The 23,918-nt window shown below is 40.9% G+C and overlaps 2 protein-coding genes across 14 annotated transcripts in view; both read right to left on the bottom strand.

The window, feature by feature from the left end:
* Positions 1 to 23,918, bottom strand: part of ZNF227 (zinc finger protein 227) — a 72,272-nt gene that overhangs the window by 29,468 nt on the left and 18,886 nt on the right. The window lies entirely within an intron of this gene.
* On the bottom strand, positions 4,357 to 17,381 carry LOC118536638 (uncharacterized). 13 transcript variants are annotated; one of them, XM_078062592.1, is made up of 7 exons: positions 17,236 to 17,381; positions 16,279 to 16,710; positions 13,821 to 14,233; positions 11,299 to 11,330; positions 10,998 to 11,124; positions 9,829 to 9,921; positions 4,357 to 6,557 (listed from the first exon to the last, which is right to left on the bottom strand). In XM_078062592.1, the coding sequence occupies exons 5-7, from the start codon at positions 11,029 to 11,031 to the stop codon at positions 4,372 to 4,374; spliced, it is 2,313 nt and encodes a 770-aa protein (XP_077918718.1). In that variant the 5' UTR covers positions 11,032 to 11,124; positions 11,299 to 11,330; positions 13,821 to 14,233; positions 16,279 to 16,710; positions 17,236 to 17,381; the 3' UTR covers positions 4,357 to 4,371. The 13 variants fall into 13 exon arrangements, with proteins under 13 accessions (XP_077918718.1, XP_077918713.1, XP_077918712.1 ...); XM_078062587.1 differs by lacking the exon at positions 11,299 to 11,330 and having other exon boundaries at positions 13,821 to 13,877; positions 14,027 to 14,233; XM_078062586.1 differs by lacking the exon at positions 11,299 to 11,330 and having other exon boundaries at positions 17,221 to 17,381.

The raw sequence follows: 23,918 nt of genomic DNA, 5'->3' as shown, positions 1-23,918 counted from the left end.
ATACAAGGCAGTTACAGTGTTTACTTGTCCTTTCTTATCAAAATAGTCCTTGTTTCATTGGTGAGGGAACCAAGGTGAGGATTCTGCCAATTGTTGGGTATTTCTATTGCAACTCTGCATTCTGGAACTTGGAAAATAACCAGATGATGGGCTCAGGAATCCATTCAGACTATCATACATGGACCTGAGCAAAAGCATCCATTATTTGTTGTTTATAAGCCCCACTATTAATTGCTGAGCACAATGCACTTGAGGTTCCAGGAGTAATGTCATCTCCAGTGTCCAGTAACCCCTCCATATTCTGGTTATTTCCACTTACCTAATATATGACCTCCATAAAATATAGCTGCAAGTCACTTTGAGGAAGTCTAGAACAATTTACGGTATACAGTTTTGGCAGTATATCAGATTCTTTAAAAAGGACCCAGCCTGACCTTTAAGGTGCTCTGGAAATGGGAACTGACCCACGTTATGGAATTGGCTGAGGGGCCACAACTCTCATGTTGACTCAGGTCAGAATAAGAAAAGCTCACCAGAGGATCTAGTTTCCTGCAAGGAAACCATCTTGGGGGAGATCATTACAGGTTCTTCAGGCAAGAGGAGACTACGTCAGAGCAGAGCAAAAGGCTTCCTCCTAACGGCAAAGGAGACTCACCTAAGTTTAGAGGTCAAAGACCTCAACTTTTTTAGAACCTGCCCATATATTCCCACCTCAATTTTTCAGGATTCTATTCCTTCCCTTTGATGCCCTATAACGTAAAAGAATCTACAAGGTTGTGAACCAATCAATGTGTTATCATTCAGTTGCTGACTGAATTTGACTTTGGGTCCCTTTTTATGTTAAAAAAAAAAGAAAGAAAGAAAAGAAAAAGAAAAAGAAATGCTTACTCTATATAACAAGTCCCCAAAGTGTTAATATGTAGCCACGCTCAAAACTAAGATAGGAAAATCCCCCAGAGGCCAAAATAAGTGTGAGCCAATGGTGTCAAGTGGGAGTTGAAATTGAATGGCCTGCAAAGGTCAATGGAACTGGATACACAGAAGTTTAATCTTTAGTGTAGATGGGAGTCAAGGTCAGAGGAGCCATGCACACTCGGAGAGAGTAGTGAACTACCCATTATTACAAATGAAAGACTAGTTCTCTTTCACTGGCTGTGAAGAAACAGGGAGTCCCTATTGTTACCACCATCTTTGGACCAACCTAAAGAACAAGATCAGTCAGAAGGGCAGATAAAAGAATCAAAAGGAAACCATTCTGAAATCCTGACTGAACCAGGTTGAAATTCTGCTCTACTTGTGGCCTTTCCAGTTATGGGAGACAGATCTTTTTGGTTTAACACAGGGATCGACAGGTGTTTTCTGTAAAGGGCCAGAAAGTATTTTGGGTTTTGTGGGCCAGTGTTTGTCACAACTACTAAACTCTGTCACTGCAATGAGAAAACAGCCATAGATACATAAATGAATGGGCATGACGATGTTCCAATAAAGCTTTAAAGGCAGTGGACCACATTTGGCCCACAGGAAACAGCTTGCCAACCTTCTGTTTAACACACTAAACTAAAATTACCTTGAGGGTTGATGGGCTATCCTGGTATCTACTAAACAAAACTCAACGTGGAAGGCCTAGGATTTCTCATATCTAACACAATTTGAGGTAGCATATACTTTACATAGCATGTGAAGGTGTGGTCCAAGAAGTCAACTTTGGAAACCATATATATTTATATGTATTTGCCGAGTAAAGCCCTTTAACCAAATAAGCGTTAAGTATCAGTGAAATGACTAAGTAGGAAATGGTATTCAAACCCGCTCAACAGCTTGTTCCCATCATGCTAGATGCTCCCTTATGGGTATCTTTTCCTTAGGGAATCTTTGTTAAATTTTACCTCAAAACATATGTACTTTCATTCTCCATCTTTATGATTTGCCTACTCAGTTACTCTGTAAACAATTTTCTCATCATTCCTTTCCTCCCACAGTTCAAGGTTCTCTGTGCCATGGTGTCTGGAAAAACTCAGCTACTTCCCTAATCAGACTGGAAGGGACTGCCAGCAGCCTGGGATATCCATTCACCCAGTAGGGAAGTCTGACAAGAATCAGGATGTATAAATTTCCACTGTTGGAATTACACTAGAATCTTCTATTCACATGGACTTATGCTTAAACTTCAAATACATTAATTACAAATATATGGTTACACTCGCTAATATATCTGTCTCTCAATGACCACAGAAATTTTTTTAACAACTGATTTCCAGAGTTCTATTCCTTAGTTTTGGTTTTATATACCACATGATGATAGAATTTCTCACTGTAAGGGGTATGTTCTTATAAATTTTTAAAATTACAGTTTACTGTTACCACAAAGTAACAGTATTTTACTATAAAACTGATGCTTAATAAAAAATCTGAGTAAAATATTGAAAAATCCCTGAAAATCTTGCCACTTTATATAGGGTAAATATCCCTTCACATGACTGGATGCATTATTAACACATTCAGAGACACACACATGTTTAAGGTATTTGATGTCCCTAAACTACCTTAAACTGTTACTTCTTCTATCTTAAGTCTTAGCCATCATTTTAATGAATCTGTTATTGCATAAGTTTATCAAAATATATTTATATAAATTCCTACTGATGAACATTTCCACTTTTACAAAATTAACAGCACTGATGTGCTACTGATCTTCTTCTCCTATTTGAATCTCCTAATCATAAATTCTTATTCTACCATCTCCTGATGAAAGGGATTCCACATTCTGGATTTTGATACATACTGACCAACTTTCAAAAAGCAATTATTTCGGGTACCTGGGTGGCTCATCCAGTTAGATCGCCCAACTCTTTTTTTTTAAATCGTCCAACTCTTGATTTCAGCTCAGATCATGATCTCAGGGTTGTGAGATCGAGCCCAGTGTCAGATCCACTGCTAGGAAAAGGTGTGAAAGTCAGTCATGCCCCACTAACCAACGTGTTTGATAAAATTACCACATTCCAACAAATAACTTTTTCTTCTTTCTACTCCTGGGGAGAGGGAGTAATAGGGTAAAGAACTTGACAAAAGTAATCTACTTCAAATAGCCTCTCTACCCAAGAAGTTTTTTGTTGTTTTTTTTTTTTCCTGAAGTTTTAATCATTTACTTGTCAGAGAGAGAACACAAGCAGGGGGAGCAGCAGGCAGAGGGAGAAGCAGGCTCCGCACTGAGCAAGAGGCCCGATGCGGGACTCAATCCCAGGACCCCAGAATCATGACCTGAGCTGAAGGCAGACGCTTAACTGACTGAGCCACCAAGGCGTCCCTACCTAAGAAGTTTCAATGAAAGTAATGCTAAAACCCTTATTTAGAAGGCAATCACATCCAGTCTGGATGGAAATGTGGAGAATAAGAAACCAACGATCAATTCAACATTTACTAAGAAATGTATGTCATTAGTATAACTTTGACACTTAAACCCCTGCCTTGACATTCTTGAGAATTAAAATAAACAGTGTAGGGGCGCCTGGGTGGCTCAGTCGTTAAGTGGCTGCCTTCGGCTCAGGTCATGATCCCAGGGTCCTGGGATCGAGCCCCGCATCGGGCTCCCTGCTCGGCGGAGAGCCTGCTTCTCCCTCTCCCTCTGTCTGCTGCTCTGCCTACTTGTGCTCTGTGTTAAACAAATAAATAAAAATCTTTAAAAAAAAAAAATAAATAAATAAAATAAAATAAACAGTGTAATGGCTTATTGTAGGATTAGCAATCAATTTTCAGTCTATGCTGTCACAAAAGATGACTATCCACTGATTTTACGCAGTGTAAATTCAAAGTCCAAGATAAGACCCAACTTGGTAAGAGGCTGGGACAGACTGCAGTACTGAGTAGTTTTCTCGCCTTTCAACTGTCTCCCTGAATTAATTTTATTAAGGCCACACGTAGGTTACCCGTTCTGAATACAAATTTTTATGAAATTCTGGAGGTGATCTCAACACAATTTTCAAATATACATTTCCCCCATTTATTAATTTAACAAATATTGAGCACCTCCCAAGTACCTGGCAATGTTAAGACTATGTAGAGAACAAGTCTCTGCATTTATGGAGCTTACATTCTAATGGGCATTAATTTTAGTGTGTCCATCATACTTTTCTACAAGGCCTGATAAAACTCATCCTTTCCAAAGCCTCTCCCCTGAGTAGTATTTAATAAAGGTCAAAGTTCAAACCGTACCTTACTATGCCACTTTCAAGTGTTCTCTGCTGTGTGGCCTTCTGACTACTGGGGTATGTTAAGCGGTGGCTCAAACATTGACTTTCGTGAAATAAATGATTTTTTCTTTTGAACTTCATGATTGGAAGAATTCACATGACACTTGGGTTTTCTTTTAAAAAATCATTTTATACAACTATTTCCCTGGGTGGACTCTCTGATGTTCTTCCCACTCCTATTACTTTTATAGGATTTATCACCAGCATGGATTCTGTGATGAATGGTAAGATTTGATCGCCAGCTGAAGCTCTTACCACACGTCTCACACTTGTAAGGTTTCTCCCCTGTGTGAACTCTCTGATGAGACTGCAGCTGTGAAGAGCGACTGAAGACCTTACCACACACGTCACACTTGTAAGGTTTCTCTCCAGTGTGGACGCTCTGATGAAGCTGAAGACTTGAGGCCTGACTGAAGTGCTTACCACACTCCCCACACTTGTAGGGTTTTTCTCCTGTGTGGACCCTCTGATGCATGTCAAGATTCAAGCTCCATTTGAAGCCCTTCCCACACTCCTCACATTTGTACGGCTTTTCTCCCGTGTGGACTTTCTGATGGGCTTGAAGGTGTGAACTGCGACCAAAACTCTTCCCACACTCCTCACATTTGAATGGTTTCTCTCCACTATGGACTCTCTGATGGGCCAGAAGATTTGAGGCCTGCCTGAATACTTTCCCACACTCCTCACAATTATATGGTTTCTCTCCTGTGTGGATTCTGCAGTGAATTTTGAGATCTGCTCTACGACTGAATCCCTTCCCACACTCTTCACATTTGTACGGTTTCTCGCCAGTATGGATCAGCTGGTGAATCTGAAGTCGGGAACTCTGATTGAAGCCCTGCCCGCACTCCTCACACTTGTAAGGTTTCTCTACACTGTGTGCCTTCAGATGGATTTGAAGATATGAACTCTGACTGAAGCCCTTTCCGCATACCTCACATTTATAGGGTTTCTCCCCTGTGTGGACTACCAGATGAACTTGATAATGGGAGTTCCTCCTGAAGCTCTTCCCACACTCATCGCATTTGTATGGCTTCTCTCCTGTGTGGACTCTCTGATGTGCTTGAAGATTTGAACTCAGAGTAAAGCCTTTACCACACACATTACATATGTAGGATTTCTCTCCAGTGTGAACACCCTGATGGGCCTGAAGACTTGAAGGCCGACTAAAGCCTTTACCACATTCCTCACATTTGTAGGGTTTTTCTCCTGTGTGGACCCTCTGATGAATGTATAGATTTGAGCTACAAATGAAGCCCTTCCCACACTCCTCACATTTGTATGGTTTCTCTCCCGTGTGGACTCTCTGATGGGATTGAAGATGTGAATTCCGACTGAAGCTTTTACCACATGCATCGCATCTGAATGGTTTCTCCCCAGTGTGGACTCTCTGATGGTCCTGGAGATGAGAGGCCTGACTGAAGGCCCGCCCACACTCCTCACAATGATAAGGCTTCTCTCCTGTGTGGACTTTGCAATGAACAGTAAGTGCTGATCTACGACCAAAGCCCTTCCCACACTCCTCACATTTAAATGGCTTCTCTACAGTGTGGACTTTCTGATGGGTTTGCAGAAGTGAGCTCTGACTGAATTCCTTACCACACTCACCACACTTATAGCCTTTCTCTTCCACATGAACTCTCTGATGAATACGAAGAACTGAGCTATAACGGAAGCCTTTTCCACATTCACTACAGGTATGAGACTTCACTTTTGAGTGTAACTGCTGAGGAAGATCAAAGGTAGAGAGATCACTGAAGGATTTTTCACATTCATTACACTCATAAGGTTTTTGTCCTGTGTGAGTCATACTATCCTGGTCCAATGTTGAAATCTTCATGCTGTCTTTCTCACAATCATCGTCGCTATAAGATTGGTCACTTCTGTGTATTCCAGGATCTAGGTGATGTGAAATCCAACTGATGGGATCAACATCCTGTTTACACTGACATAGCTTATTCTTCATGGAAATTTGTTGGTATCTATTCCGATAACTCTGTGACTCAGTCAAAGAAGTTTTCCTCCATGAGTCCTGGGCTCTCAAAATTGGAAAGTCTGAGCTTTCAGTACCATTAGGACCATCCACTTTACAATTTAGTATACAGTTCTCATCTTCAGAAGTTTGAATAGCGAGTCCTGCCCCAAGCTGGCAGGGGGAATCACCTTGTTTGTGAAGCTGAGAACTATTTATCATGGAGTTTTGACATCTGGATAGGTCATTTGCAATGTGTTGCCAGATTTGCCAGCAGGAAAGCTCTTCATGTGGTCCTCTGTCTTGAACGGTCCTCAGCTCACTTTGATCGTTCCCTCCTATAGGGACAGAATTCAGAGATGTGGACAAGTGAAAACTTTGTTCAAAGAGTCAAGATTTCATACTTAGGACACAGTACGAGACTTTAATGAACCTCAGGATGGTTCAGCTTATCTTTTTCACCATATATGAAATACTCCGGCTTATATAGTGATGGAAACCGACCACTTAGCATTAATGAAATCCAACAAAAACAAAATTACTGCCATCCGACACACGATTTAAGTCATTTTTCAAAAATTACGTGTCTTTCCCACCATAGCACAGTATCAATAAGGACAAGCATTTTGCAGTGTTGACAGCTTTTAACAGTGCCTAGCAGTTAGTAGGTGTTCAAGAAATGCATGCATAGATGGATCCCAGTCTGATGTCTGAGATTATCTAGAATTCTAAATCCCAGTTCAAGTGTATACAAGTCAGAGTAGCAAAAGAGCTTTTATAAGTAAGGTATGTGAAATAGGACAAGAATGGGAAAATACAGTTTGCTAAGAAGGTGAAAGGCTACACCACAGACAGCAGTATACCAGGGGTACTGAGGAGAAAATCAAGCGTGCTAAAGAAAGGAAAGCATGAAGATCCATACACCAGATCCTTCTGAGGCTTCTGTACTGTCTCTCTAAATGCCTGCCCCCACCTCAAAAGGAATCAAATTTTTTTTTTTTAAGATTTTACTTATTCATTTGAGACACAGAAATACAGAGAGAGCATGAGCAGGGGGAGAGGCAGAGGGAGAGGGAGAAGCAGACTCCCCGCTGAGCCAGGAGCCCGATGTGGGGCTCGATCCTGAGCCCAAGGCAGAGGCTTAACCATCTGAGCCACCCAGGCGCCCCAAAAGGAGTCAAATTTAGAGGTCAGGAAAGAATGCTGTCTCTTTGAAAATAGTGTGGAAAATTTTTGGATATAGATACATTGGCCTTCAACAAGAATGACTCTTTCTTTTTTTTTTTAATTTTTTATTGTTATGTTAATCACCATACATTACATCATTAGTTTTTTATGTAGTGTTCCATGATTCATTGTTTGTGCATAACACCCAGTGCTCCATGCAGAACGTGCCCTCCTTAATGCCCATCACCAGGCTAACCCATCCTCCCACCCCCCTCCCCTCTAGAACCCTCAGTTTGTTTTTCAGAGTCCATCGTCTCTCATGGTTCGTCTCCCCCTCCGATTTCCCCCCTTCATTCTTCCCCTCCTGCTATCTTCTTCTTTTTTTTTTTCTTAACATATAATGTATTATTTGTTTCAGAGATACAGGTCTGTGATTCAACAGTATTACACAATTCACAGCGCTTACCAGAGCACATACTCTCCCCAGTGTCTATCACCCAGCCACCCCATCCCTCCCACCCCACCCCCCACTCCAGCAACCCTCAGTTTGTTTCCTGAGATTAAGAATTCCTCATATCAGTGAGGTCATATGATATATGTCTTTCTCTGTTGGACTTATTTCGCTCAGCATAATACCCTCCAGTTCCATCCACGTCATTGCAAATGGCAAGATCTCATTCCTTTTGATGGCTGCATAATACTCTATTGTGTGTATGTATATATATATATATACACCACATCTTCTTTATCCATTCATCTGTCGATGGACATCTTGGCTCTTTCCACAGTTTGGCTATTGTGGACATTGCTGCTATAAACATCGGGGTGCACGTACCCTTTCGGATCCCTACTTTTGTATCTCTGGGGTAAATACTCAGTAGTGCAATTGCTGGATCGTATGGTAGCTCTATTTTCAACTTTTTGAGGAACCTCCATACTGTTTTCCAGAGTAGCTGCACCAGCTTGCATTCCCACCAACAGTGTAGGAGGGTTCCCCTTAAAATGACTGTTTCTAAGTGCAGAATGCAGTTTATTGGTGAGCTGGGAAATAAATTCCATCACTTACGATGTTTAGAAGAAACAGACTAGGAACTATTAGGGAATGTTTAGATGATTCTCAAGCAGTAAAGCTGTCATCGTATGAAATGCTTTCGAAAGTCGTATATTTACATCTATACACCAACACTACATCTGAGGATACGACGTAAGATCCATTTATGATTCCGTATGTGCATTTCGGAAGAAGCAAATGGGACGTGGCTGGGCAAATCTTTTAAGGGAAAGGCTAACTCACAAGCTGGCTATTTTCTGAGACCTTCCATTCCCTGATATAAGAGATATGGAAGGTGAATTTTTTTCCCTCCTCTGGGGGAGCTGCCTAAGAAGTGGACCAAAGAATCCTCTACCAAAAAAGAATCTCCTCCCCAGATGAGTATGCTCTGCTACTAAAGGAAGGTCACAGGGAAAGAATGGTGTTCGATTTGGTTACAACGACAGTGCTACACATTCTGCACAGGGCTCTGCACGAGCTGGTGCGGGTCGACTCGTACAGAAAGGCAAACACACACACATATACCATAGGCAGCCGAGAAATTAGAATTAGGTTAAGAATTCATTTAAAGACAAAAAATATTTTGCAATATCCCTTCTTCACATGGATCTGTTCACCTCTTAGCTATTTCCGTGGAGGGCAGGCTTTCCTATTTATTCAACAAAGATTTACAGAGCCCCTGCCATGTACCAGGACTATTCTAAGCACTGAGGATAGTGAACAATCAACAAAACAAACAAAATTCCTCTACTCTTGAAGATTACACTCCAGTGAGGAGACAAAGATAAAATAAACAAATGAATAAAAATATGTGAGACGATGATCACCCAAAATAAGGCAGCGCAGAGAGAGTCAAGAGAGAATGGCATTTTCAACAGGGTGGTCAGAGTCCTCACATGAGATGAGAACTGAGTGACCTGAAAGAAGTAAAGAAGGGGCCTGAAGGGTTACAGGTGAGAGACTTCCGGGCAGAGAGGAACAAGTGAAGGGCTCTGAGGCAGAAGCTTCCTTCGCAGGTCTGAGAAATGGCAGGGAAGACACCGTAGGCAGAAAAAATGGAGCAAGAGGAAGGACAGATGTATTTAGACACGCCGTGGGAGCAGACCACAGAGGACTCTAGAAGCTGCTTTAAGTGGTTTTTATTCTAAAGAAACCGTAAGAGAATTTTGAACAGAAGACTAACATAATCGGACTTAAAGTCATAAAGGATCCCTCAGGCCGCTACTTAAAGCACAGACCGAAGAAGGGTGGGGGCAGGCACCACTGCAAAGACTTCTGCAATAATCCAGGACAGAGGGTTGGCACCTGGACACAGGCGACAGCACACAGGTGGCGAGAAACAAAACAGATGGACAGGTAACTGTGACAACGCACAGTTGCTTCGTTCTTACCTACATTTCTCTCTATCTGGGTTGCTGTCTTCATCAACCAGAGCCTCTCTTCTCTTTCTATGTGCCATTGATCTCGTTTAAAGGGCTGATGTCCTGAGAACATGCAAAATCACGAGTTAAAATGAATGCAACTGAGCCACCCAGGCGCCCCTCCACATGGATTTAATTATATGGATGGATTAGTAATAAAAGCAACACTGTGACTTTTGGACAGTGGATTTATCAGTCTATAAAGTGAAGCCGACTTCAAAAAATATATCCTCAAGGTTTGTACTTATATTAAAACAAGGGCCTTCAGGGCGCCTGGGTGGCTCAGTCGTTAAGCGTCTGCCTTCAGCTCAGGTCATGATCCCGGGGTTCTGGGATTGAGCCCCACGTCGGACTCCCTGCTCCACGGGAAGCCTGCTTCTCCCTCTCCCACTCCCCCTGCCTGTGTTCCCTCTCTCGCTGTGTCTCTCTATCAAATAAATAAATAAAATCTTAAAAAAAAAAAAGGGCCTTACCAAGTATATAAATCTGTTTTTTGATAACTGTTAATTAAAATTGCAAGTAGGTATGTTAAAAAATAAATAAATAAAATGAACATGCTAGAACTAAAATTTACTGGAAATTTGAGTTCCAACTGCATTTTCAAGGTATCGAAAATGTGTTTTTCAAACCTTTTTTTAATCATGACCCATTGAAGAAATAGCACTTACTTCATGACCCAACTACATACATAGACATATGTACTATCCAAAGAAAGTTTGAATGACCTATTTCTAACCCATGTCTGTTTTCACTGAATCTCCCAGTGGCCCTCACACACTCATGCAATCAACCAGTTTTTTGCTGCAATGTGTCCGAAGAAGTTCTGATATTCTCTCCTATTGATTTCATTCAAAACTGCTCATAGAATTCAATAAATCAGTTTTAGAATTCACTAATGCGATAGGAGTGAAATCTGAAATCAAATTGACAAGGTGTAGCAGTATACTGTCCATTTATAGCCCTTTACAAAAACCCAAATGAAAAAGACCTGAAAGATCCTGTTCAGAAAGATCAGAAACATCCTGTGTCCCACAGAAATTAGCAAAGTCCAATCCCCAAACTCAGGGAACCATTTCAAGAGCCCCAAAGCCTTAAAACCCCAAGGTGACAAAGATCCTCCAGAGGGAGGCTGTTCTCACCCACTGAGACCAGGTTCCTGAAGTTTTCTAACATGACGTCCTGGTATAGCTTCCTCTGGGCAGAGTCCAGCAGTCCCAGCTCCTCCTCTGTGAAGGCCACCGCCACGTCCTTGAACGTCACCGTCTCCTACAACAAACACATACAAGCTCAATCTTATACCCAAGGTCCACTGCGAGAGGTGGGAGGATGGGTGGGGACGGGTGGGGACAGGTGGGGATGAAGGGTGGGGAGGTGCTCTGGCCCCTGAGCAATCTGTAGATTTCCCAGCCCTTCTCCTTCTCTCCTGCTGATGCCACACACCGATCTTCCTCAGCCTCATCCAAAGTGCTGCTCTGGAAAAGAAAGCTCTATTTACCTGGCCCTCTCAGTGAGCACTGTAATAAGCAAACTCCCTAGAATTCTAACAGCTGCATCCTAAACTAAAAAGGTTTTACTTTTTAATTAACACTGCCAATTACCCCAGAAACACTGAACAGTTTAGCCCCAGCAGTGTTTGATAGCACCTGCCTGCCCACTGAAGTGGGAACCACGTCAGAGTGGCGTTCTTTGTGGAAATAAACCAAAAGGGCATGCCAGGTCACTGAATGAGAAACTCTCTCTCCTCCTGCATCTGTCTTCACTTGAATACCATACTCTGACCCCAGATCTCTGGTGTTGTGTGTGAATTTAAGCAGATGTCTTTTTCACAACTGCTTGTCTTTGTATCTAAAATGAAGATAGGGGCACCTGGGTGGCTCAGTTGGTTAAGTGTCTGCCTTCGGCTCACGTCATGATCTCAGGGTTCTGGGATCGAGCCCCAGGTCAGGCTCCCTGCCCAGCAGGGAGTCTGCTTCCCCCTCTTGCTCTGCCCCTCCCCCCTCTGCCCCTGCCCGGCTTGAGCGCTCGCAGGCTCATGCTCTCTTTCTCAAATAAATAAAATCTTTTAAAAAAATAAATAAAATGAAGATAAAACCAAGCACCTCTTTATAAAATTGTTCTGAGGTGTCAATGCAGTGAGCGACAAGTCCTTTAGTACCCCTGGATTTTTTAAACTAAGGTTATGTATTACTTTGATTAAAAAAAAAATACACTGGGGGCACCTGGGTGGCTCAGTTGGTTAAGCATCTGCCTTCAGCTCAGGTCATGATCCCGGGGTCCTGGATCTGAGCCCATGTCAGGCTTCCTGCTTAGCAGGGAGCCTGCTTCTCCCTCTCCCTCTGCCCTCCCCCTGCTCGTGCTCACTCTCTCTCAAATAAATAAAATTTTTAAGAAATAAATAATAATAAAAAAATACACTAAGGAAAAAAACAGTAAATAAAATACACATAGGGTTTGTGACTTAGGCATGAATGTGACTTAGGCATGAGTCTAGCTCTTTAATTAGAAAGCTTCTAACAGGGGCGCCTGGGTGGCTCAGTTGGTTAAGCAACTGCCTTCCGCTCAGGTCATGATCCTGGAGTCCCGGGATCGAGTCCCGCATCGGGCTCCCTGCTCAGGGAGGAGCCTGCTTCTCCCTCTGACCCTCCCCCCTCTCATGTACTCTCTCTCATTCTCGCTCTCTCAAATAAATAAATAAATCTTTAAAAAAAAAAAAAAAAAAGCTTCTAACAGTATCTTTTCTTGTGAAGCTGAAGTCTCATCCTGACGCACTGTGCCATATTTGAATATCCTACCAAAAAACATCCAATGCACCAGATATAAAACATACCTCTTCAATTTTGAGTACTTGTTAAGGACAAAAAAAAAAGGCAGTAATTTTCAGGACTGTTTTTTGAGAAATAGGTTAAATCAGGAGAGACTTTTAAAAAATAAAAACTTAAAAAAAATTGTTGCATAGTATTAAATGAAAAAAAAAGATTCAAGTGTATGTTATGGGGTTGGGGGATCGACAAACAGGTGAGAAGGAAAAAAAGTACAAACTTCCAGCTATAAAATAAGTCAGGGGATGAAAAGTACAGCATAGGGAATATAATCAATAATAATACAATAACTTTGTGCAGTGACAGACTGTAATTACACTTATCATGGTGAGCATTTTGCAATGCATCTAATTGTCAAGTCACTGTATTATACACCTGAAACTAATATGTCAACTACGCTTCCATTTAAAAAAAATAAAACAAAACTTAAAAAGTAAAAAATAAATAAAACAAAATAAAGACATGAAAGATTTTTAAAAAATCTTAAAAGAAATAAAGCTGTATCTATGTTATGAATACAAATACACGGAAGTAGTGAAGTGCAAGATTATTTTCATTTCTATTTAGTTTTCTACTTTTTTTTTTTTTAAAGATTTTATTTATTTATTTGACAGAGAAAGACACAGCGAGAGAGGGAACACAAGCAGGGGGAGTGGGAGAGGGAGAAGCAGGCCTTCCGCTGAGCAGGGAGCCCAAGGCGGGGCTTGATCCCAGGACCCTGGGATCATGACCTGAGCCAAAGGCAGACACTTAACGACTGAGCCACCCAGGCACCCCAAGTTTTCTACTTTTACTTGTGAGATTAAAAAAATGATGAAATAAAAGCTAAAACCAAAACCAATTAAACTTAAAAGTCATAAAGAAAAAAGCACCTGACACACTCAACAAGTCCTCAGATGCACTCTCCTTAAAAGAGAACTTGTGTCCAGTCTCTGAGGACTAAAATGACATTTTTTTTTTAAAGATTTTATTTATTTATTTGAGAGAGAGAGAGAGAGAGAACGAGCAGGGAGCCCAATGTGGGGCTCGATCCCAGGACCCAGAGATCACAACCGGAGCCAAAGGCAGATGCTTAACCAACTGAGCTCCCCAGGTGCCCCTAAAATGACATTTTTAACAGTAAGAAAGGCAAGCTCTACTCACCTTGAACATGTTCATATTCTCTTTCCTTCTGGGGAAACAGAATCCTAGAAAGATAGACTGGGAAAGGAGAAAAAAGTCAATGGAAACTCGTCAAGTATGTCAGTAACCTATGGGACAGTGCAGGTGAACATGGCGTGATGAGCAGAACTCAGCATGCGTACCAGATACCCCCCCTGACCCCTTTCAGTAGGAGTTCGAGGACCAACCTGCCCAACCACATAAATGGCCCCGTCCCAGTGTGCCTGTAGCTTCTGCAGTAGTAATTCTTATTCTGGGCAGGGTATAAACTGAGACAACAGCAGTAAGAGAAGGCTTCGGGGTCAATATGCACGGGCTGAAGTCCTGGCTAGGCTATTCACTAGCAGTGTCATCTTGGGAAGATGATTAACATCTCTTTGCCTCAGTTCTGTCACCTGCAAGTGGGGGAGAACAATGGTATCAACCTCATGGGATTGCTGTAAGGTAGGAAGCTATCAGAGCACTCTCAGTTTCTATTTCTTTCCAACTGCAGAATGATATTCTATAGTTTGAAATTATCCCTATAAATGTGATTTCTACCAAGAGAATATTGTTAAAATATGTGGAGTTCACAGGTTGTTGCTCTGTCATGTCATGAGTCAGGGACTGCTCAAAATCTCTGGCTGTCTTCCTGATAATTTGTTACCTCAACAATAATATCTAAATTGACATGGCCAACTTTTTATAAAAAGGTATAAAAATAAGTGAAGTTTCTTTCTAAGCAGGAAGTGTGCACTTTTGACAGGTAGGCATTGAGGTAAAGAAAACTAATCAAGCCCAAGATGTTGCAACAACAAAAAAACAGGATGACAGTCCATACCTAAGTTAAATAAAAAAGACAGGCATCTGAGTTGTAAACATATTGTTATAAATAAAGGAATGTATAAGAAATAAACAAGTGAGAAGAGAAAGTTCCCCCGATAGCAGAAGGCAAACCAAAAAATGTAGAATGAAAGACAGTTCAGATAATCATCAATGGAAGCTAAAAAAATGGTGAAAGTTTGGGAAAAAGTAAGATAGTCACGTGGTCTCAAAATATTAACTGGCAGATACCTTACCGAAGAAAACAAAGTTGAAACCAGCAATTGGGACAAACCCACAAACGGACACGTACTTCCCATGATGCACTGAGAAGGGGCCTCACCACTTACTTCTGTAGCATCCCTGCTGCTAATGCAGAGCCTGAACCTAATCATAAACATCACATAAACCAAAAAAAGAGGGACATTCTACAAAATAATTTGCCAATATTCTTCGTGAATATCATGAGCTAAATAAAGTCAGAGGATTCATTCTATTTTTTTGTTTTGTTTTGTTTTAAGTAATCTTTATATCCAATGGGAGCTCAAACTCACAACCCGGAGATCAAGAGTCGCGTGCCCTACCACTGGACCAGCCAAGTGCTCTGGAATCATTCCAGATTAAAGGAGATTAATGAAATAAAAACTAAGTTTAATGCATATCACAGGACTGGACCCTGAACTAGAAAAAGAAAACTGCTCTCAGAGACTTTATTGGGGAAACTGGGAAAACTGAATATGGGCTGTGGATTAGATACCAGTGTGTTATCAATGTAATTAATTCCATTTTGATCAGTTTCTAGCTTGCCCTCAAATGGTTCAGCAAAAAAAAAAAAAAAAAAAATACAAGTATGCAAGACCCCAAAAATGGCACTGGAAGCTAGCAGGACCAACAGCTAGAACTTGGTGTTTCCCACTAATCAGCGAGAATCTGACAGGGCCACTCAGTCCCAGTGATCGTGATGAACAAGAAAAGGACAAGAGACTCCGTAACACAGAGACAAAGACATTCTACAATGACAGGAAAAAAAAAACAAACCCAAGAACTGGCCCCCCCAACATGAGTGACTGACTACTTTATTAATAGTGACAACTGAAGTCTCATCTTGTTTCTCCCATCTACTAGCTAAAAATAATTACAACATCCAGTCATCAACTTGCTTCTGCTTTCGAACAGCATGCGAACCAGAACAAATCCTCACTGCTTAAAACTCCCCAACTCAGCTAACATAAGCCAAAACCCTATAAGCAGCCCCACCTAATAGCCTTTTACCCAGACACCTGGGTGTGTGGGCTTCTTTGCTTCAGCAAGCTAAAGCAAACTTAACTCTTTGATTACAGGTATGTTCCTGGGAGGTTTTGGCTGACGGTCACTAACAGAGCAAACAGGCCAAACTTAAGTAATTGACAGGCACCAGGGTGACTCAGTGGGTTAAGCATCAGGCTCTTGGTGTCCACTTGGGTCATGATCTCTGGGTCATAGGATCCAGCCCCATGTAGGGCTTCGCAGTGGGGAGTCTGCTTGAGATTCTCTTCCTCTCCGTCTCCCTCTGCTTCTGCCCCTCCCCAGCTCGTGCTGTCTCTCTCTAAATAAAATGAATCTTTAAAACAATAAAATAAAGTAGGAAAAACAGCAGTACCACTTAGCAGAGCCACTGTGTGACGGAAATGTGTTCATTTGCGTAAAGCTTTTATTTTTTTTATTTTTTTTAAAGATTTTATTTATTTATTTGAGAGAGAGAGAATGAGAGACAGAGAGCATGAGAGGGAGGAGGGTCAGAGGGAGAAGCAGACTCCCCGCCGAGCAGGGAGCCCGATGCGGGACTCGATCCCAAGACTCCAGGATCATGACCTGAGCCGAAGGCAGTCGCTTAACCAACTGAGCCACCCAGGCGCCCGCGTAAAGCTTTTAGAATCGAACTTAGCAACTAAGGCTCAGCTACAATCACTACTCAAGTGCGTGTGCCACGCATTCTCCAATTTACGCGACTATCTCAGTAGAAGAATGCCAAGTCCTCCTCACGCGGAGCTGATGCCTCCTCCTCCGCGCAGCGCTTTTTGAGAAGTCAGGGCTGGGGAAGGAAAGGAGGTTGCGATAAATACCAGATTTGTGTTTCCGTTCCCGATAAATCACACTCCCCAGTACCAGCTAGAAGCAACTCTCCTTCCAAAAAAAGGTCAGGAGTCCAGGACAATTCAGCTGCCTGGGCTCACAGAACCTCACTGAGAAATGGGCGCTTCTCGGATAATTACAGCAGTATCAGTAACAAGAAGTCTCCTGCCAGGCAGTTATAAACCTTTTACTTGTACTACCTCGCTTCTTTCCTCACAACACTGTATTAGGAAGGTATTACTTTTACTTCCCTTTTACAGAACAGCAAACCAAGACACAGAGGGATTAAGTAGCCTACCCAGTAACCCACCCGTATGAAGACGGCTAGCTCGCAGGTGGGGAGCCAGGACAGGGGTGCAGAGAGCCCGGGAGACCCTTAAACCCGGAGCAGCACAACCAGAGCCCGCCCCATCCAGGGCAGGTCCCCAACGCGCAAAGAAGTTCCGCCCAGGAGAACGCGAATCCCTACCCTGGGCTATCAAACCTCCGTTTTTAGCCGCTCTTCCTCTTTCTCCCCAAATGAAATGCTGGTGGCTGCGGGACCCAGGTGCGTTTTCGGGAGAAGTTTGAATGGGTCGTGGACAGCGGACCTGAAACACTATAATCAGGGAAAAGATGGCTGCTACGGCGTCCTCCTGGGGCGGAAGTGCCTGCGACCAACCGGCACTCCTGGACTACACTTCCCAGAATTCCCGAGACCCACCTTCTTCAATGGAAGTACCTGCGACTACACGGAGCTCCTGGACTACACTTCCCAGAACTCCACAGCACCACCGTCTTGAATTGGAGGTACCTGCGACTACACGGAGCTCCTGGACTACACTTCCCAGAATCCCGCGGCGGGGGTGGGGGTGGGGGGACGTTTACAGACCCGCCTCACTGTAGCTGCGGGATGTGACTACTAGGAGCTCTGGACCACAACAGGTTCCCGACTGCCTGGGGCGGGAGGCGATAGGCAGCAGCACCGCCCTCCCTATTACCCTTCACCAACTGTGGGACCGGAAAACAGACAAAGCTGCTCCCCTTATGCGGAAATGCCTGACTACTCTAAGCTCCTGGTTTTCACTTCCCGGAATCCCTAAGAAGGTCTGGGCGGAGGTCTTGCTATTCTAGCACGTAGAAGAGGGTAGATTCTGTTCATCGAAAGGCTGAGAAGCTGAGTACCACTTTAGATAAGCTCGAGGGGCTGAAACAACGTAAATCCGTTGCCTACCACAGAGGCTTCCTGGTAAACCCCAAAGAGCTTCACCACAGGAATAAGAGCAAAAGGAAACTGGGCCTTCTTTGGCAGGAACTAAACGCAAATGTTAAAATCACCTCAATCCCTGAAATTGCGTGAAAATGAATTGCTGGCCTCTTCCAACCCTTGCAGAAGCAAGTGAAAATCCTTTGTAAAGGAAGATGTCAGTCATCATCCTGGGCCTCAAATTATTTCTATAATTGTAGAATTTGTGATGTCAATATTACGCCAAGAGAACTTCGTGGGGGGGAAGCATTACTTGGCATAAAGAGGGTCATTTCATAATGATAAAATTTCAAAGTACCAGAAAGTAATAACTTCAGTTCATACTTTATAAAGCGAAAATTGACAGAACTACAAAGAGAAAGATTCAAACTCAGTTGGAACTGGAGGGTTTTTTAAAAAAAAAAAAAGATTTTATTTATTTTAGAACGTGCATGAGCAGGGGAGGGGCGGAGGGAGAGGGAGAGAATCTCAAGCAGCCTCCCTGCTGAGCGAAGCCCCTTGCAGGGTTCCATCTCATCACCCTGAGATCATAACCTGAGCCCAAATCAAGAGTCAGACACTTATGGGCGCCTGGGTGGCTCAGTTGGTTAAGCAACTGCCTTCGGCTCAGGTCATGATCCTGGAGTCCCTGGATCGAGTCCCGCATCGGGCTCCCTGCTCTGCAGAGAGTCTGCTTCTCCCTCTGACCCTCCTCCCTCTCATGCTCTCTGTCTCTCATTCTCTCTCTCTCAAATAAATAAATAAAATCTTAAAAAAAAAAAAAAAAGAGTCAGACACTTAACCGACTGAGCCACCTAAGTGCCCCGGAACTAGAGATTTTAACACACACATAGAAGGAAATGTTGAGCCTTAAATGCATATATTAAAATAGAAGAGAAGCTGAAAATCCATCCTGAAAACATCAGTCTCAGAAAGTGAATAAACAAATAGCAAAACTAAAGAAAGCAGAAGAAAATAAGAGCAGATTGATGAAATACGAACAAAATTAAGTGGATCTTCCCCTCCCACAAAAGGCCAAAAGATCACCCTGTGGATAAAGCAATAAAATTGATAAAAGTATGGTGAGAATGACTAAGAAAAAAAACCATATATGAAAAATAGTATCAGAAATAAAAAAGAGAACATCACTAAATATTACGATGATACTGTGAACTTTATAAAAATGTATTTGTGAATTTAAATGAAATCAATATATTTCTAGAAAAACAAAAATATAAACTTACATAATAAAATTAATACTTGATGAAATGACGGAAATTTCACTTTTGAAATTGGGAATGAGAACACAATGCTGATTATAACTACTTAAAGTTGTACTGGATCTTGTATCCAGCAAACTTGCCAAACTCATCTATAAATTTCAATGTTAAAGCCACATTTATCTGGACTTTCTATACACCTAATCATGTTAATTGTAAGTAACAACAATTTTATTCTTTCTTTTCCAATTTGTACACCTTCTCTTTATTTTTCATTCCTTCTTGAACCGGCCAATATCATTTTATTTCCTCTAATATATTCTCAATTTTTATTTTTGTCTTGAATATTTTAAAGCAAATCCCAGAGATGTACTTGCACAAGTAAATACATTAGTATCTATCTCTTACTAATAAGAACATTTTTTTAAAAATTAGTCTCCACCCCCAACGTGGATCTTGAACTCATGACTGGGAGATCAAGAGTCACATGTTCCACTACCTGAACCAGCCAGGTGCCCCTGATAACATTTTTAAAGCCTCAATATATTGTACAATTATACATTTAAGAAAAGTAAAAATATTTAATAACAATTTATGCCCAAGCCCTGATAAAAAATTTTTCAATTGTGTTAAATGTGTCTACTTAGACTAATTTTATTGAATCCAGATATAAAAAAAGACCCATGCATTTGATTTATTGGTTATCACTATTAAATAGTTCTAAAATAATGTGCTTTTCTTCCTTTTTTTTTTTTTAGTATAAGACTGAATTCATGGAAAATTACATTATTTTCCCTACACTTGGACTACTTTGGATTTGGCTAATTGCCCCAGCAACATTGAAACCTATAACTCAATGGAACAATAATTAAGGGATCCTTGTGTCTTTTTTGTTTTTTGTGTTCCAAATTCTTCTGGAAAATCATCCTCCAAGAGCCATGCCTGGCTTAATACAACATGGCACACAGACCAGACACAGGAGTTCTTCCCACTACAAGTAAACTGAAATCTTGAATGTAGTATGATAAAATATGACAACATAATTTAACATTTTATTTATTTAATTCACCTTTTCCCCATGATATCCTCCATTCCCTTCTCTACCCCACAAGCAATCATTCTAATTTGTTTAGCATGTTACCTTTTGGGTGTGTTTTTGTGCAAAATGTGTGCAGTTTTTTTTTAAAGATTTTTTTAAAGATTTTTTTTAAAGACTTATTTATTTATTTGACAGAGAGAGAGATTGCATATGTGTTTTCAATTTACATAAATGATACTGTGTCATAAAATTCATTCTGGTGTTTTTCTCCATTCAGGTGTATGCTTTTAAGATTTATCCACCCATCTAATTTATTTTAGAGGACTCCATTTTCTGCATCCATAACATCCTTTTTTAAGTTTTTATTTAAATTCCAGTTAGTAAACATACAGTGTAATACTAGTTTCAGGTGTACAGTTTAGTGATTTAGCACATCAGCACTTCAGTGCCGCATCGGGCTCCCTGCTCAGCAGGGAGTCTGCTTCTCCCTGTGCCTGCCCCCCCCCCCACAGATCATGTGCACACTCTCTCAAAAAAAAAAAATAATAAAATCGTTTTTTAAAAAACCACAAATATTTTATGAGGGCTAATATCTATGAGAGAAAATGACAGGGAGCTTGGGGAGGGTGTTGTCAGAACCATCAGATCATGGTACAAATGTGACCCTGAGTGAAGGAATTTTGGAAGAAAGATTTGGTGATCATACTAGACTGCCTTGTAATTTTTTTTTTGTTTGCACATTCATATTTTTTTAGTTTCAGGGGTAGAATTTAATGATTCATCAGTTGCATATAACACCCAGTGCTCATTACATCAAGTGCCCTCCTTAATGCCCATCATCTAGTTACCCCATCACCCCACCCAACTCCCCTCCAGCAATACTGTTTGTTCCCTAGAATTAAGAGTCTCTTATGGTTTGTCTCCCTCTTTGATTTCATCTTATTTTATTTTTCTTTCCCTTCCCCTATGTTCATCTGTTTTGTTTCTTAAATTCCACATATGAGTGAAATCATATGGTATTTGTCTTTCTCTGACTTATTTCACTTAGCGTAATACCCTCTAGTTCCATCCACGTGGTTGTAAATGGCAAGATTTCCTTCTTTTTGATGGCTGAGTAATATTCCATTATATATATATATATATATATATATATATATATATATACCACCTCTTCTTTATTCATTCATCTGTCAACAGCTCTTTCCATAGTTTGGTTATTGTGGACGTTGCTGCTATAAACATTGGGAAACTGCCTTGTAAGCTAAGTAAAGTTCTTCAAAGCTGTCAGGGAGTCCCTGAAAAAAAGTCATTGGATAGCCAGGAGTCCCAGCCTCCAAGAATGGCCCATCTTAGGATTTTTATTGTGTTGATTGGGAGCAATCATGGTAAGACACCTCCATGCAAATGTGGTGGTGGATTTTAGAACACAGCAGTGGGAGCCTTTAATCAATTATGCTCCCTACAGTCAGGTAATTGTGAAGCAGGAAACTGTCTTGTCAATTTGGGTTTATCTGATATTCCCTCATGATCAGATTTAATTGTGTATTTTTTTGGCAGTAATTATAGTGAAGCGACATCATATCAGGGGACTTAAAATGTTGGTTTGTTCTATTATCAATGATACGAACATCTTGGCTAAGACAGTATTCACCAGATTTCTCCATGATATACCTACTCCATGATATACCTACTATTTCCTTTTATAATTAATAATACTTTATGGAGAGAAATTTTCAGCTGTGTAGTATCCATCCTGTTTCTCAGTAACTTTAAACCAATAAGCCATACCTGCTGTCTTATGGGTTGAGGATGACAAATCATTTTTTTTCATCTACTGAGTTTTCTGTTACAAATTCCCTGATAACCTATTATGGTATCTTATGACAGCAAAAAGACAAAAACCAAACCAAACCAAAATGAAGGCACTGTTTTCTGACGTCACGTGTGCAGAAAAGTTTAATATAGAGCTGAGAGTGCGATCTATAAAGAGGCCTGGTTACTAGCCTGGCTCTTGATCGGTATCTGGGTACTTGGATTGCGCTGGAGGATTCCTAACATTCCCTAAGAGTATCTCACATTGCCTAAACTCTTTGTGCAACGTGGTTTATGCTGAATATCTATTTTCCTTCTGAGAGTCTTTAATTTTGGTACATGCCAGGCAGAGAATGCCTAAGTGACCAGCCCCCAATAAAAAATCTAAGGCACCAAGTCTCTGATACATCTCTCTGGTGACAGTTACACGTTATCACAATTTAGTGCTCAAGGAACTTAGTACATTGTGATTCCATAAGGAGAGAACTCTTGGAAGCTAAAACCTGATTTCCTCCAGACTTCATCCTTCCTACCTTCCCTCTTTTCTCACTTTACTTTTATCCTTTCAGTGTAACAAATCAGTTGTGAGTACTCCTACTGTCTTGTGAGTATTCATAGAGAACGAAAGAACATGGATGTAGCCTTAGGAACCCCCAACATACCACACAAATTGATACAACACAAGCCTTAGTGAATACCTACTAACATCCTATGAATATGTGGTCCAGAAAATCAATTGTGGGAACCTGTCTCAACTAGATATAATTTGGTGAGTAATGCTCTTTAACTACAATGAAAAATCACCATTGTGTCTGACTATGGACTAGCATCCAAACCTGCTCTTCATCTTTATTGGTTCCACATCCAGAGGGTCAACTGCTATTATTTTCTTTCTTCATGCACACCTTTTCAAAAAGGAATCATTTTTTTTTAATGCCTCCACGATGTATGTATACTCATTTTGCTTCTAGCTCCAGGATTTGCCCTCTCACTGTTATGGATTTATACTTCAAGCACAGCATGCATTAATTACAAAGATACAGTTGTTAAAACTCATCAAGTTATTTGTGTATGTAAAGCAATCAGAGAAGTTCTTGGCTTTGAAATTGGCTTCCAGAACCCATTCCTTAATTTTGATCTTATATGCCATATGACAATATAGAACACTCATAATGGCTTAATGTCAAGGGATAATTATTTGGTACTTTCATAAATTCTATTACAGTAATTTACTGCTTTGGTAATATTCCATATTCAATGAAAAACTAAAACATAACTTAAATGGAAAAGTATCAGGGGTGGAGGAGAGAGGAATTTAAAAATGGGAAAAGACCACAAAATGCTCCTTGCCAAGGAAAACCACTATGGAAGAGCATCCCTTTATACATTATCTTATACATGTACACATATACACATGCATGCACACAGAAACACAGAAAGATCTATGTTTGATTATGCTATGAAGGCTACAATCTGATTTTTCAAAGCCCATACTATGTTATTTCTCTCATTACAGATATCTGCCATAATCTTAATGGCTTCAATATAGGAATATACCAAAACTCAAATTCCTACATATGTGCACTTATCCCATTTATAAAAACTCAGTGACATCATCAATATGGTGCTCATCTTTTTAGTATTTTAATCTCATAATCTTAACTTCCAAATATATGATTCCCAGATCAAAGAGATGTACAATCTATACTGACATATACTCCTTTCCCAGAACCATGCTTCAGTGCTGCCAATAGGGAAAAGCATATAAATATAAATCTCGCCTCAGAAATACATCTGATAAAATTATCAAATTCTCACAAATTTGGGGCATATTCCTTTCATGGGTGTGGGGAATAAAGTATAGACCCTAT

Source organism: Halichoerus grypus, chromosome 15 (assembly GCF_964656455.1).
Source record: "Halichoerus grypus chromosome 15, mHalGry1.hap1.1, whole genome shotgun sequence".
In the NCBI taxonomy this organism is placed as follows: Eukaryota; Metazoa; Chordata; class Mammalia; order Carnivora; family Phocidae; genus Halichoerus; species Halichoerus grypus.
This window is presented reverse-complemented; position numbering and strand designations above follow the sequence as displayed.